General features: G+C 40.8%; 1 protein-coding gene across 2 annotated transcripts in view; it reads right to left on the bottom strand.

The window, feature by feature from the left end:
- Positions 1–15,978, bottom strand: part of CPNE4 (copine 4) — a 419,291-nt gene that overhangs the window by 150,933 nt on the left and 252,380 nt on the right. For both annotated transcript variants that reach the window (XM_036266480.1, XM_036266479.1), the window contains exon 3: positions 10,087–10,266. In XM_036266480.1, the coding sequence (XP_036122373.1) occupies positions 10,087–10,266 (180 nt within the window). The remainder of the gene's footprint in view (positions 1–10,086; positions 10,267–15,978) is intronic.

Below are 15,978 nucleotides of genomic sequence, written 5' to 3'. Positions count from 1 at the left end.
GGCGGGACCAGGGAACTTGGCTGGAAATTATTCCCACCACCTCCCTTGCCACCCTGCATGGGCCCTCCTAACGCTATAGCCTGCTAAACTCTCCGCTGGAGCCACACAGACTCCCGGAGAACAGGGGACTTGGCGGGATTAAAGTGGGTCCTCCCTGGTGCATCCAAACCCAGGAGAGGGAGCCACAAACAGCAAAACACGAACACCCACTGGGAAAACTTGGCAGACTCCAAAGCCCACTGTGATAACCAAAATGGTGAGAAACAGAAACAAAAGCCAAATGAAAGATCAAGAGACCTCTACAGAAGATGAAATAAATGAGGTGCAGTTAAGCAAGTTAACAGAACTAGAATTTAGAGCCATGATGTTGCGGAAGCTCAACAGCATGTGTAAGGACATGAGCAACATGAGTAAAGACATAGAAATGTTGAAAATAAACCATCTGGAAATGAAAAACCAACAGGAAGAAATGAAGAATGACATATCAGAAATGAAAAACACACTGGAAGGTCTAAAAAGCAGAGTAGGGGAAGCTGAGGACCGGATCAGTGAATTAGAGGACAGGCTAGAAGAAATCAACCAATCAGAAAACCAAAAGGAAAAAAAGATTAAGAAACAAGAAGAGAGCTTAAGAGAATTGTGGGACAACTGGAAACGTAATAATATTCGTATCATAGGAGTCCCTGAAGAAGAAGAAAGTAAGCGAGGGCTAGAGAATATATTCAAAGAAATAGTGACAGAAAACTTCCCTAATTTGGTGAAGGAAGAAGGCATTCAAGTTCAAGAAGCTCAGAGAGCCCCAAGTAAGAAGAACCCAAACAGGCCCACACCAAGACACATAGTAATCAAACTGCCAAAAATTCAAGACAAAGAGAGAATCCTAAAAGCAGCAAGAGATAAGCAACAGGTTACCTACAAAGGAACCCCCATAAGGCTCTCAGCTGACTTCTCACAAGAAACATTACAGGCTCGAAGGGAATGGCATGAAGTAATCAAGGTCATGAAAAACAAGGATCTGAATCCAAGACTACTCTACCCAGCAAGGCTATCGTTCAAAATAGAAGGTCAAATAAAGAGCTTCCCAGACAAAATAAGGCTAAGGGAGTACATTAGCACCAAACCAGCACTGCAAGAAATGTTAAAAGGACTGCTGTAATTACCAGGAGAAATGGGGAGAAAAATAGAACCACACTAAACAAAAATGGCAATAAATAAGTACATATCAATAACCACCTTAAATGTAAATGGACTGAATGCTCCCATAAAAAGACACAGAGTAGCTGATTGGATAAGAAAGCAAGACTCATCTATATGCTGTTTACAAGAAACCCACCTCACAACAAAAGACTCACACAGATTGAAAGTGAAGGGATGGAAAAAAATCTTTCAAGCAAATGGAAAAGAAAAAAAAGCTGGGGTAGCAATACTGATATCTGATAAAATAGACTTCAGATTGAAGGCCATAACTAGAGACAAAGAAGCCCACTACATAATATTGAAAGGATCTATCCAACAGGAAGATATAACATTGATAAACATATATGCACCCAATATAGGAGCACCAAAATATATTAAAAATCTTCTGGAGGACTTCAAAGGAGAAATCGATAGCAATACAATCATAACAGGGGACTTCAACACCCCGCTCACATCACTGGATAGATCCTCTAGACAAAAAATTAGCAAGGAAACAGAGACTCTAAATGAAGCACTAGACCAAATGGATTTAATAGATATCTACAGAGAACTACACCCCAAAACTACAGAATTCACATTCTTCTCAAGTGCACATGGAACATTCTCAAAGATAGACCACATGTTAGGGCACAAACTAAGTCTCTACAAGTTCAAGAAGATTGAAATTATAACAAGCATCTTCTCAGACCACAATGGTATGAAACTAGAAATCAATTGCAAGAAGAACATACAAAGACATTTTAACACATGGAAGCTAAATAGAATGTTATTAAACAATGAATGGGTCACCGAGGAAATCAAGGAAGAAATCAAAAACTTCCTGGAAACCAATGAAAATGAGGACACAACAATACAAAATCTATGGGATGCAGCAAAAGCAGTTCTGAGAGGGAAGTTTATAGCACTACAGGCCTACCTCAAAAAAGAAGAAAAATCTCTAATAGACTACCTAACCTCACAACTTAAAGAACTAGAGAGTAAACAAAAAGAAAACCCCAGAGCAAGCAGAAGAAAAGAAATAGTAAGGATCAGAGCAGAAATAAACGACATAGAGACCAAAAAAACAATCCAGAGGATCAATAAAACAAAGAGCTGGTTTTTTGAAAAGATAAACAAGATTGATGGACCCTTAGCTAGACTCACCAAGAAACAAAGAGAGAGAACCCAAATACATAAAATCAGAAATGAAACAGGAGAGATAACAACTGACCCTACAGAAATACAAAAGATCGTTAACAACTACTATGAAAAATTATACGGCAACAAATTCGAAAATCTAAGCGAAATGGACAAATTTTTAGAAACACATAGCCTCCCAAAATTGGATCAGATAGAGATTGAAAACTTGAACAGACCAATAACAACAGAGGAAATTGAAGATGTAATCAAGACTCTTCCAGCAAACAAAAGCCCAGGCCCAGATGGCTTCACAGGGGAGTTTTACCGAACATTCAAAGAAGAACTAATACCCATTCTCCTCAAACTATTTCAAAAAATTCAAGAAGAAGGAAGACTGCCAAACTCGTTTTATGAAGCCAGCATAACTTTAATTCCAAAACCAGAAAAAGACACAACAAAGAAAGAAAACTACAGGCCAATATCCCTGATGAACATAGATGCCAAAATCCTGAACAAAATACTAGCAAATCGAATCCAGCAATACACCAGAAAAATTATCCACCATGACCAGGTGGGATTCATCCCAGGGATGCAAGGCTGGTACAATATTCGCAAATCCATAAATGTGATACACCACATAAATAAATTGAAGAATAAAAACCACATGATCATATCAATAGATGCTGAAAAAGCCTTTGACAAAATCCAGCATCCATTTCTGATAAAAACGCTCACCAGTGTGGGAATTGAGGGATCATACCTAGACATAATAAAGGCCATATATGAAAGACCTACAGCCAACATCATACTCAATGGGCAAAAACTAAAAGCATTTCCCTTAAGAACAGGAACAAGGCAAGGATGCCCACTTTCGCCACTCCTATTTAACATAGTACTGGAAGTCTTAGCCACAGCAATCAGACAGGAAGAAAAAATAAAAGGGATCCAAATTGGAAAGGAGGAAGTGAAAGTGTCATTATTTGCAGATGACATGATACTGTACATAGAAAATCCCAAAGACTCCACCAAAAGCTTACTAGACTTAATAAATGAATTTGGCAAAGTAGCAGGATACAAAATTAACGTCAAGAAATCGATGGCATTCTTATACACCAATGATGAACTCACAGAAAGAGAAACTAGGCAAACAATCCCATTTACCATTGCGGCAAAAAAATTAAGATACCTAGGAATAAACTTAACCAAAGAGATAAAGGACCTATTCACAGAAAACTACAGATCTTTGAAAAATGAAATAGAGCAAGATGTAAAAAAGTGGAAGAACATACCCTGTTCATGGATTGGGAGAATTAACATCATTAAAATGTCCATATTACCCAAAGCAATCTATAGATTCAACGCAATCCCCATCAAAATACCAACGGCATACTTCAAAGAATTAGAACAATTACTTCAAAAGTTCATATGGAACCAAAAAAGGCCTCGAATAGCCACAGCAATCTTGAAAAGGAAGAACAAAGTTGGAGGGATCACAATACCAGATTTCAGGTTATACTACAAAGCCACCATAATCAAAACAGCCTGGTACTGGCACAAGAACAGGTATATAGACCAGTGGAACAGAATAGAGAACCCAGAAATGGACCCTAGGCAATATGCTCAATTAATATTTGACAAAGGTGGCAAGAGCATACAGTGGAGTAAGGACAGCCTCTTTAATAAATGGTGCTGGGAAAATTGGACAGCTACTTGCCGAAAAATGAAACTAGACCATCAACTTACACCCTACACCAAAATAAACTCAAAATGGATAAAAGACTTAAATGTAACCCATGAATCCATAAAAATCCTAGAGGAGACTGTGGGCAACAAAATCTCAGACATCATACGCAGCAGAATTTTTACTGACACATCACCTAAGGCAATAGAAACAAAGGAGAAAATGAACACATGGGACTACATCAAACTCAAAAGCTTCTGCACAGCGAAAGATACAATCATCAAAACGGAAAGGCTACCCACTGTATGGGAGAGCATAATTGCCAATGATATATCAGATAAGGGGTTAATTTCCAATACATATAGAGTGCTCACACAACTCCACAAAAGGAAGACAAAGAATCCAATTAAAAAATGGGCAGAGGAACTAAATAGACACCTCTCCAAACAGGACATACAAATGGCTAAGAGACATATGAAGAAATGTTCATCATCACTAATCATCAGAGAGATGCAAATCAAAACAACAATGAGGTATCACCTCACACCGGTCAGAATGGCCGCCATCAACAAATCATCAAACAACAAGTGTTGGCGAGGGTGTGGAGAAAAGGGGACTCTAGTACACTGTTGGTGGGAATGCAGACTGGTGCAGCCACTATGGAAAACAATATGGTGTCACCTCAAAAAATTAAAAATTGAACTCCCATTTGACCCAGTGATCCCACTTCTAGGAATATACCCTAAGAAGCCTGAAACACCAATCAGAAAGAATATATGTACCCCCATCTTTGTAGCAGCACTATTTACAATCGCTAAGATCTGGAAACAGCCCAAGTGCCCATCAGTAGACGAATGGATTAAAAAGCTGTGGTACATATACACAATGGAGTACTACGCAGCGGTAAGAAAGAAAGATCTCTTGTCCTTTGAGACTACATGGAGGGACCTGGAAAGTATCATCCTGAGTGAAATAAGCCAAGCAGAGAAAGACAAATTTCATATGATCTCACTGATTTCTGGAATATAATGAACATAACAGTTTGAGGACAATCCCCTAAGGAGTGGGGAGCTGAGAGAGGGATGAACAACAGAATTTATATGCATATAGGCATGAACAGTGGACATGGACAACAATCGGGGGAAGGGGCGGGGAGGGAAGGGGGAGGGGGGAACCACTGGGGGAAAAAAGGAGAATCATTTGTAACAAAAATTATTCAATAAAAAAAAAAAAAAAAGAAAAAAAAAAGAAAGAAAGAAAAACACCCCTTTATATCAAAATGTCACAATCTGTAAAACTATAGAATTTCACAAAGATGTCCTTACATACAAATGCATTTATCTGGTATGTTACTCTATACATAGAAACACCCAACAAACGTTTTTTTTTTTTATTTCAAGACAACCTCAAGTTCACAGTTTTATCTGAAAATAAAGATGTTCTTACATGCTCAATAATTTTCTTAAAAAATCCTTTATGATTTGGTCATATGTGGCATGTTCAATAAATTTCCCTCCAAAAATAGAAATAAAACAGTCTGTTTGAGGGATCTTGCTCACTTCTACGCTACCAATGACCATCTACAGGGAGTTAGCGCCTTATCTGTATCATCTCCAGATCCACATGGTCAACCACCAACTGGCCACCAGTTCTGGTTTCTCCATACACATCCTGAGCTTAACATGTCAGCATCACCTTCTACTCCTCAACCCACTGCTCCATCTCCTTTCTCTCAGAGACAGCCGCGAGACTTTACCAGTAACCTACGCCAGGTGTCTCAAAGCTCCTCCTCTCTCACCCAGTTTCCCAGGCTTGTTGATTCTGCTCTTGGACAAGCTCTCTGGCTCTCCTCTTCCCAACCTCCATGACCACTGCCCTCTTCACCTCTTTCCTGTTACTGCACTAGCTCCCTAACTGGTTTTCCTGCCTCTACACCCATCCTCTCCCATGCACCCTTCCTGGGAACACCAAAGTGATCTTTCCAGTACATAACTGCAATTTTGTCCTCCCCCTCGTTGAAACCCTTCAGGACTTCCAGTGTGTCATGTCCATCATGCTCTACAAACTGCAGAGAAAGGTATGCAAAAGCCTCATGGTCTGGCTCCTACTTTCCTCCCTGGCCTCCTCTATTTCTCTCCCATGCTCACACGATCATCTGAATATGTGGATGTTCTCATTCATTCTTGTGCTGCTGTGCCCCTGTGTGTGCCAGTCATTGTACTGGGAGAGTCCTTGCCCCCCACCCCCGCTCCTTCCTCTGCTGAATTCCTACTCATCATTTAGAGATTCAGGTCCAGAATCATCTTTTTTGTGAGACCTCCCTGGTTCCCGTTAGGCAGAGATATGTCTTTCCCCCACAAAGCCCCTGGAAAACGTCCCTATTGTAGCACTTAGTAATATGCATTTTGATTATTTATTTATGTCTCTGTCTCCAGCTAATTATAATCTCCTCTGGGGCAGGGCCTCTGTCTTTTTCATCTTTGTGTCTCTTGTACCTAGCATGGTACTTGTTACAGCCAGCGCACTTGCTAAATGCTTGTTGAAAAAAATGAATAAGTGAATGAATGAATCTTATTATTATTTTTTTCTTTTTTCTTTTTTAATCCTCACCCAAGGATATTTTTCTATTTATCATCAGATAGAGTAGGAGGGAGGGAGAGAGAGAAACATCGATGTGAGAGAGATACATCAACTGGTTGCCTCCCACATGACCTGACCAGGACTCATGGACCCAACTAAAACCGAGGCATGTTTCCTTGACTGGAATCGAACCCGCGACTCATTGTTCCTCGGGCCAATGCTCTAACCACTGAGCAAAATCAGCCAGGGCATGAACCTTATCATATTAAAAAATTTTTCAAAGTTGACTAATCAATAAATTTGACTTAGGATATGTAAAGCATGGTGTTCCATCACACGACATACTGGGTGTGGCCTCTGCCTGAAGAAACTTGTAATCTAGCCATGGGGACCACATAAATATGTATAAAGATAAATGCTAACTGAAAGAAACAATTTTATTTATTTATTTATTTTTATCCTCACCTGAGGACATTTTTGCATTTATCTTCAGATAGAGTGGGAGGGAGAGAGGGGGAAGAGAGAGAGAGAGAGAAACATCGATGTGAGAAAGACAAACTGTAATCAAGGTACAAGCCCTTAGCAGGAACTGAACCTGGGACTCTCTGGTCTGTGGGCTGACACTCTAACCACTGAGCCAAACTGGCCAGGGCTGAGAGAAACAATTTTTTTTTTTTTTTTTTTTTTATCCTCACCCGAGGACATTTTTCCATTTTTTGTTCAGGTAGAGTGGGAGGGAGAGAGAAGAACAGATAGAGAGAGAGAAACATCGATGTGAAAGGAACACATCGAGTGGCTGCCACCCACACAACCGACCAGGGCCGGGGACAAACTGCAACCAAGGTACGCGCCCTTAGCGGGAACTGAACCCGGGTCTCTCAGGACCGCAGGCCGACGCTCTAACCGCTGAGCCAAACCGGCCAGGGCGAGAGAAACAATTTTAATAAACTGATAGAAAGTAACTTCTCAAGGCAATGCAGAATGAGTTACTAAATGAATGAAATGAAGATCAGGTCCGGCCAGTGTGGCTCAGTGGTTGAGTATAGACCCATGCACCAAGGGGTGGCCAGTTCAATTCCCACTCAGGGCACATGCCCAGGTTGTGGGCCAGATCCTGAGTAAGGGGCATGAAGGAGGTGGCCAATCGAGGTTCTCGCTCATGGATGTTTCTGTCTCTTTCTCCCTCTTACTTCGTCTCTCTCTAAAATCAATAAAGAAAAAATAAATAAAAAAAAGAAAAGATGACTCCTCTCCACCTGATGCCATTCTCTTAATGTTTGGTCTCCTATTCCATACTTCTCCTTAACAATGATTATAATGATGTAATTTCATTGTTTGTGTCATTATCTGCTTCCCTCTTAATCCCCAACTAGACTGTGAGCTGCTTGAGGGTGGGACAATGTTTTCGGCTCACCACAGTGTCACTGGCCTCTAGCACAGTGCTGGCACAAAGGACAGGGTCAAGGACATACTGGCTGCTGGAAAGATGAGGCTAAAGATGTAAGTTTGAGGGTCATTCACACAGACAAAGTGATCAAAACATTGGATGAAAAGATCTTTAAAAAAATTTTTTTTCCTTTATTGATTTTAGAGAGAGAAAGAGAGAGATAGAAACATCGATGAGAGAGAACATCGATTGGCCACCTCCTGCATGCCCCCCACTGGGGATGGGGCCCACAACCTGGGCATGTGTCCTGACTGGGAATCAAACTGGTGACTTCTTGGTGCCTGGGTTGACACTCAACCACTGAGCCACACTGGCTGGGCCAAATCTTTTATTCACAAGACTCCTACATGGATCTACATCTATTTCTTGAGACAGAATTTGACTTTTATATATAAGGGATGCCCATCGTCTATTCCAAGGCATCTTGGAATCATTTATGTCTCTAAAAGATGCCATTTTAATCACCTTTTTAGTTTATTTATACACTACAGAAGTCTACTTTAAATTCATTAATTTACTCACACATTCATTTAATGCCTACTTATTAGGTGCTGCACCTGGCAAGACCCTAGAACTATCTGCCATCCATTATTTCCAAAAGTCATGAGAGAGATTATATTTATGAAGTACATGCCAGGTTCTCTGTCTGCCTCCCTTCAGCTGTACTTCCCCATTGGGCTTCTGCCTTTCATGAAAGGAACAGGAAGAATCCTATGAAAGTCATCACTATATTTGCTGGAAAAGGGTAACCAAGGACATTGTCTATTTTGTCACTTGGTGTTCATATGAGGGGAATTTATTTTTAGTGATAAGTGGCACTAGGTAGGGTAAAACCAACCAACCAACATGCATATGTGCCGTGTCTCTATGGGGCAGACTCTAACCTGTGCAAGGGACAGACGCTGGTTTGGGGAAGTTAGAGGCTCATAGAATCTGGGATCCTTCTTTGAGAAAAAAGTAACAAACTACGAATAAAAACACAGAGCCTTGGAAGAAGTCCACAAGAGAAGGGGCTCTGAAGTTTAAGCTTCACTGGTTTCACAGTAAATCAGCAGTGAAACTTGATTCAGTGAAACTGGTGTCCTCTCCCCTCACCCTGCCACGGTTGTCCTGACCTCTCTGTCTCGTTCACCCTGCTTTCTTACTAGAAAGGCCTCCCTCCTTCTCCAATCCCTGGACCCTCAATGACTTCTTTGACTCCAGCCAGCAGAAAGCTCTCCCTTCCCTGAGGGTCCACAGCACTGCATGGAGCCCAGGCTGTTTAGTCTCACTGGGGCTTAAGGAGCATCATCGATTGCTCTATCTGAGATGCATAGAGTATGCCTTCTACAATCCGAGTGTCTGCTTCTTGGGCACAAGGACTATTTCTCCATTTAGATGTCCCCTGAGCACCTACTAAAGTTCTGGGAACAGCAAGAAGGGAAGGAAAAAGGAAAGATGTTATAGAAGCAAAATGATGGGGTTTGGAAGGAGGCTGACGTGGTTCAAGTTCTAACTCTGGCAGTTTTTAGTGTGATGCTTTAAGCTTAACCTCTCCGGGTCTTGGTTTTCTTGCTGACAAATGTATACATTGATGATGTTACTTCACATCGGTGTTGTGAAGATTAAGTAACAGCATTTATCCATTCAGTGAATACATATTATTTAGCCCCTCTCCTGGGCTATTTTGTGTACAAGAAGCTTGGAATACATGTAAATGCACAATACTCCCTGTATGGGTTCTCACAGCTGAGTTGGGAGATGGAGATTTATAATGCATCAGGATACCACTATAACAGACATAACAGGGGCAGAGTAGGTGCTCAATAAACAGTTGTTAAATAAATGAAGGAATTTGGGGGAAAAAGATTAATTTTTCAAAATAAGTAACTCTTCACATATTTGCAGCAGCATCTCTATGTAAATATAAGGGTTATGACCATGCATGGGAAGTTATAAAGTGCTACATGTAAAAGGAAGTAAAACCAAGAGAAAGAAAGCATGGACTGAATGAAAGGAAAGAAAAAACAGGAAGAAAGGTCCTAAGAAGGCAAGAGGGAGGAAGGGACATCTGTGGACCCACCTGGCCAAGGGTGCACTCCATGCCACCCAGGAAGTCAGCCTCCTTCAGCCCATTGTGGTTGCTGCTGATGTCATGGACCTCAAACCGCAGGCGCTGCACCTCTTCAAAGTAAAAGTCCACAGTGAACAGTTTTGAATACACTGGGTTTATGCAGGTGCGAATCACCTCTGTTCTGTCAACCTGCAAGAAGAGAGAAAGAGAAAATCCACCAAGGATTAGGGCTTTTTATTATTAACCTTTAGGCAAATCAATTTTAGGTGCTTCACCTTCTTGCAAACCATAAATGCCCTCTATTAGGTCACCAGGGCAAGCAGTCAGAAAGTCTTCAAGGAAGCACCCTCAGAGAATGAGCCATGTTTCAAGGAGCGAGAATTTACTAGACAGAATAATCCGAAGCTTTGTATTTAAAGACTTAGTGTTGTTAGGTAATAGGGCAGCAAGATGAGTCAGTTATTAGTGATCACCTGGAGCCTTAGGATGAGAAAGAGTCTGAGGGCACATCTGGTCTCAGGAGGAAAGAAATCGGCAATAGATTAGTGATGTCTGATGCCTTCTCTCCCAGATCCGTACCTGCCACTCTCCACTTACTCTGTGCCCCTGGAGCCTGACCTCTTTGGATTGGATTTCCTGGGCTCCCTCGCCATCTAGGTTCTGATTGGAGTCAGCCAAGGGAGGGACTTGGCAGATCAGAGAGTAGGAAGACAGAGGGGTGCAGGCAGTGGACCTTTGGCTCTGTACACACAGAGTCTGCTGATAGACTCCCTTCCACAAAGCGAACTTTTGCTGGGATCTGGTAGCACAGCCCCCATCTCCCTCTCTTCAGACAGATAGTGGCGATGACCCCGTTGTTGCTATTCCTGATGTTTTAGGTGCCTCATCATCCTTTGTTGCTTCTTTATCCCTGCCCATGCCCTTGAAAAGAATTCCTCTGCCAGGAGTTGCACCCTTTCGGTGGAACTTTCTGAGTATGCCATCTGTTTTCTGTTGGTACCCTTACTACTAAGATTCTTATCTCTTATTCTCCTATGCCTATCACATGTAAAATTACACCACACCATTTACATTCTGAGAAGTCTTAAAGGACCAAGTTACAGATAACCCAAGATCTTGCAGTATCTCTTAAGTGGAAACATTCATCACTCATATTTTAAAAATCAACTGGAGTCTACATGTACTGTTGGCTTTCAAATGGAAACACAGCTTATCGAATACTTCATAAATGCCATTCACTAGCACAAAGCAGGAAAACCAATTCCTCTACTTCCACTGGAGTACAGGGAAATAGTCTCCCAAGAAAATGAAGGGGAAACAGTCTTTGACCATATTGTGCATGTACACATTCTCCAGCACAGAAAATTCCATACCCGCTGCAGCCTCCTCTGACATTCTTTGTTTTTAGTTTCTCCTTTTTATTACGTTCCTTTTACCATATTTTGCATGTCTATTTTTTACTCCATATTAGATTTACTTTTATTTTTATTGTATTTATTGGGGTGATCTTGGTTAATAAAATTATATAGGTCTCAAATGTACAGTTTTATAATCCATCATCTGTATATTGTAATGTGTGTTCATGATCCAAAGTTAAGTCTCTTCCCATCACCATTTATCCCCCACCCCATCTTCTCTTCTACCTGCCCCCAGCCCCTTTCCCTCTGGTAATCCCCCTACTGTGTCTGTGTCTATGAGCAGTTGCTTCCCCCCCCCTTAATCCCTTCACCTTTTTCTCCCAATTCTCCTCCCCTCTGACAGCTGGCAGTCTCTTCTCTATCTGTGAGTTTGTTTCTATTTGACATTCTTGAGTTCAGAGATTTGTCCCTGGCCCAGATCCTGCCCATGGCCCCATGTGAAAGCTGTCCTGTAAGAAACACCTCCTGCTATTCCTAGTGGGATGGACACTTCAGGTGGCAAGGAAAATGAGACTATAGTCCTGGCTATGTCCCTGTCAACAGATTGAAAGCCACATCCCAACCTACTGCTGATTAACATTTTACAAAAGCCATTTTTCAGACCAATGGTTATCTGACTATCCCAGCTATCCCTGAAGACTCAGCTTCTATTTAAACTGACTTTTACATTCTTATATAGAATGTTCATTCTCAGGGTCAAGACTGAATATGTCATTGGCTGATTGTAAAGGTACAAGGATTTACTGTATGGACATGCACTTTTTCAGTTGTTAAGAGATCATGGTTTTGAATAATAGCATAAATCATAGGTTACAAACTGGTAGCCTGCAAGTTCAAGCTGACTTGGAGGCATTTTGTTTGCCCCACTTAATAGTACTTGTTCCTTAATTTGCCAACATAAAAAAGGGCTATTTCTATTGCCCCCCACCCCCAAATCAGAATATCTGGCAACCCAGGGCCACATTTGCACATGACAGCAATTGGTAACTGCCCCATTCAGAAGGGGCACTCATTCTCTAGTTTCCAAGCTCTTCTCTCAATGAATTTCCTTGCCTGGTTCCTAGAGGCATCTTTGCAATATCTGGTCCAAATCTGCAGAATAATGAGCCATACAATAAGAGATTTAATTATATTCATATGGTACCTTTTGATAGAGAATTTCAAAATGACTCTCAAGAAGTAACTTACAGGTGGGTTTTACATCCTGAAGACATAGAAAAGGCAGCCTTTTTCCTTGTGGATGGAAGAATAGAGTCAAAGGCAGGTTTAGAGTCTGTCCAATTCTAGTCTTTTCTCCTCTGCTCTAATCACTCCAAATGGCACAAATAGCTAATTTGAACCCATCCTTCTGCTTTTCTTCTCACTTCTTGATTTCCAAATGATAATCCCACATAGGTATAAAGATCATGTTGGCATCCAGCCACACAGCTTGGACAAGCTATCCAAGGCAAGCTGCCAGCATGCAACACTGAATGACATGTTGTTTTTGAGGAAAGTGACTGATTGGAAAGAAATTAAGCAGTACACATTTGCATTTACAAAGGTAATTTCCAAAGATGATCTCAGGGCCAGTAAAAATCCTAATGGCAAGTAGGTGCTCAGGAAAATAATGCTAGAAGACATGCTCTCAATACTAAATGCTCATTTGAAAGATGTTTCAAACCTTTCTGCATTCCTAGCCATTATGGGAGATGCATTGAGACTGGAGCCAGGATTAATCTGAGCAGTAGAGCCTAAGGTAGTTCATATTTCTCACTGAGATGTTTTAAGATCAAGGTGATTGTTTCCAAAAGACTATCCACTTACTGATGCTACTGGCTGCATCAGAATCAATCAGGCAGCTTTCTTTAAACTCAGATTCCTGTTCCCTACCACCAGCAATTTGAACTCAGAAAGTATAAGATGGGACCCAGAAATCTGTATTTTTAAGTGTCCCAGGCAATTTTGATGTAGGAATATCAGAGTAAGGGATTTGAGAAGATGCAGCGTCTATACTTTGCTCTTGTGTTTTTTTTTTTTTTTTTTTTTTTTTTTTTTGCTGTTGTTTGGCTTTTTTTTTTGGTCAAGGTTTATTTTAATCTTATCTTGGTAGGTCTCTGTTACCAAGTCTTCAAAAAATGCTTATGGCCTCTCCTCCCTTGTCATAATGACTGATATACTCATGTTGCTTTATAGTTTTCAAAATCAAAGTCAAATATCAGATGATAGAGTGGGCACCTGAACTCGTGTCTTCTGATCTCAAAGCCTGGACTATTTTCCTTAATTCAAGTTTATTCATGAGCATCCCTTGAAAATGAAAATGAAAATGAAAATGCAGCTAGGTTATGGTATGATGGTGATCGACTCAATCACTAAATATTACTTTTTAAGAGATTCTCTTTTAAAAATTTAAATTTTTTTTTTTTTTTTTATCCTCACCCGAGGACATTTTTCCATTTTTTGTTCAGGTAGAGTGGGAGGGAGAGAGAGGAACAGAGGAACAGAGAGAGAGAGAAACATCGATGTGAAAGGAACACATCGAGTGGCTGCCACCCGCACAACCGACCAGGGCTGGGGACAAACTGCAACCAAGGTACGCGCCCTTAGCGGGAACCGAACCCGGGTCTCTCAGTACCGCAGGTCGACACTCTAACCACTGAGCCAAACCGGCCAGGGCTCTTTTAAAAATTTTATCTAAACATTTTTTAGTGTAAAATTAATGTTTATAATAGATAATACTTATGGAACATGCTTACCTTAAAAATCATTATTCAGGTATAATTGGCATATAATAAACCACATCTATCTAAAGTGTGCCATTCAACAAGTTGTGACGTAGGTACATACATGTGAAGCCATCACCACTATCAAGATAGTGAACATAACCATCACCCCAAAGTTTGCTCATGCCCCTCTGCAACTTTTCCTGTCATACCTCCCTCCCCTTGTTCCCAAGCAATTATTTTTAGATTTATTCATTGTTATGTGCATCAGTGGTTCACCTATTTTATTGCTGAGTAATAATCCATTGATGGCTATTTGGATTGTTTCCAGTTTGGCTATTGCACATAAAACTGCCATGGATATTCATAGACAAGTATTTGTCTCTTGGGTAAATACCTAGGGGTGAAATAAGTGTATGTTTAACTTTTAAAATTATATTAGGCACATAGCGATAGCTCTTTGTGGTTTTCATTTGCATTTTCCTAATAACTAATGATGAACATCTTTTCATATCTTTATTTGCCAACTCTATATCGTCTATGGTAAAGTGTCCATTCAAATATTTTGACAGGTACCCTCTTTTTATCCTTATGACAACATTATGAGGTAGCAGTATTATTATCCCTTCTTACCAGGAGGTAGAGAGACCCTATAAATTTCCCAGTTTCACACAGTTTGCAAGAGGTAGAATTTGAACCTTGGTAGTGAAGCCCATGAGTCTGTGTGTTTCAGCTCTATGGTATATAGTCTTGCAAATTCAAAGCATTTGAACCTAACTCCTGTTGCTCAAAGTAATGTACAAGCCAGACAATAAATGTAAAATGAGGAAGTGATAGAAAGTCATTGAATAAGCCTACAGTTGTGTCCCTAGAGATCTGGTTTGTCCACTGGGCATATTGAAGATACAATGGAAGTCCTGAACACTGACCAACACAATCGATTGTGTAGGAGACAAGGTCAGTCTATCATTAAGAAACTGCTTAAGGCTATGTACAGAATGGCCGTCTGGTACTTTAGGCTTCGAAGAGCTGGTGGAACTGCCAAAGGCAAAGAAGATGAGGTTGTTGGGAGGTGACCACTAAACAATGCGATGCTATTAGTGGGGAGGGGAAGGCAGGGAGCAAAATTGATGCCGGTCACTGAACAGTCTAAGTTTTCCTGGGGAAATACAAGTCCTATCCCAAGGGCAGCAAAAGCTGGTGATGAATGACATCATGGGCCAGAGAGACATGATGACCTCCAGGGCAGGCGTATAATTAGGTATTCCTTCAAACCGATATTCTTTAAATATCTCCTCAATATTTATTCAGTGAGGGTAGGAAGAAAATTAATTTTCTTTGAATAAAGAATGGATAGCTTTCTTTATGTTCAAAAATAGAGGATTTATCACAGATAACTTTTCAAACCATATAACTTCCAAGGGGGCATATTAAACCACATAAAATTTAGATAATGCAATAGGATCACTGAGCCACCAGAACTGAATAGCATTCTTCAGTCTCAGGATGTGAGCTGCTTGTGGCTGCTGATTTCAGGTGACTGCCCTCTAGCTGCAGCAAACACATGGAGACTCAAAAGCACTCAACAGAGATAGGTTGGTGCTAGTGAGGTAAGACTTCTACTTTCAGGTTAAGTGATTTCTCTACTCCCATAGGATGAAAGTCTTTAACACTTGTTGGTTATATAAAGAGTCACATGTGGAGTTGAATTTACTGGCGCCATTTTTGTGATATGTCTACATGCTGAGGATGCATCATTTCTGGGGACCTGGCTAGCCTGC

Source organism: Molossus molossus, unplaced genomic scaffold (genome assembly GCF_014108415.1).
Source record: "Molossus molossus isolate mMolMol1 unplaced genomic scaffold, mMolMol1.p scaffold_m16_p_18, whole genome shotgun sequence".
NCBI classification, from domain to species: domain Eukaryota; kingdom Metazoa; phylum Chordata; class Mammalia; order Chiroptera; family Molossidae; genus Molossus; species Molossus molossus.
Note: the sequence above shows the minus strand (reverse complement) of the source record. Positions and strands in the feature narration are given on the sequence as shown.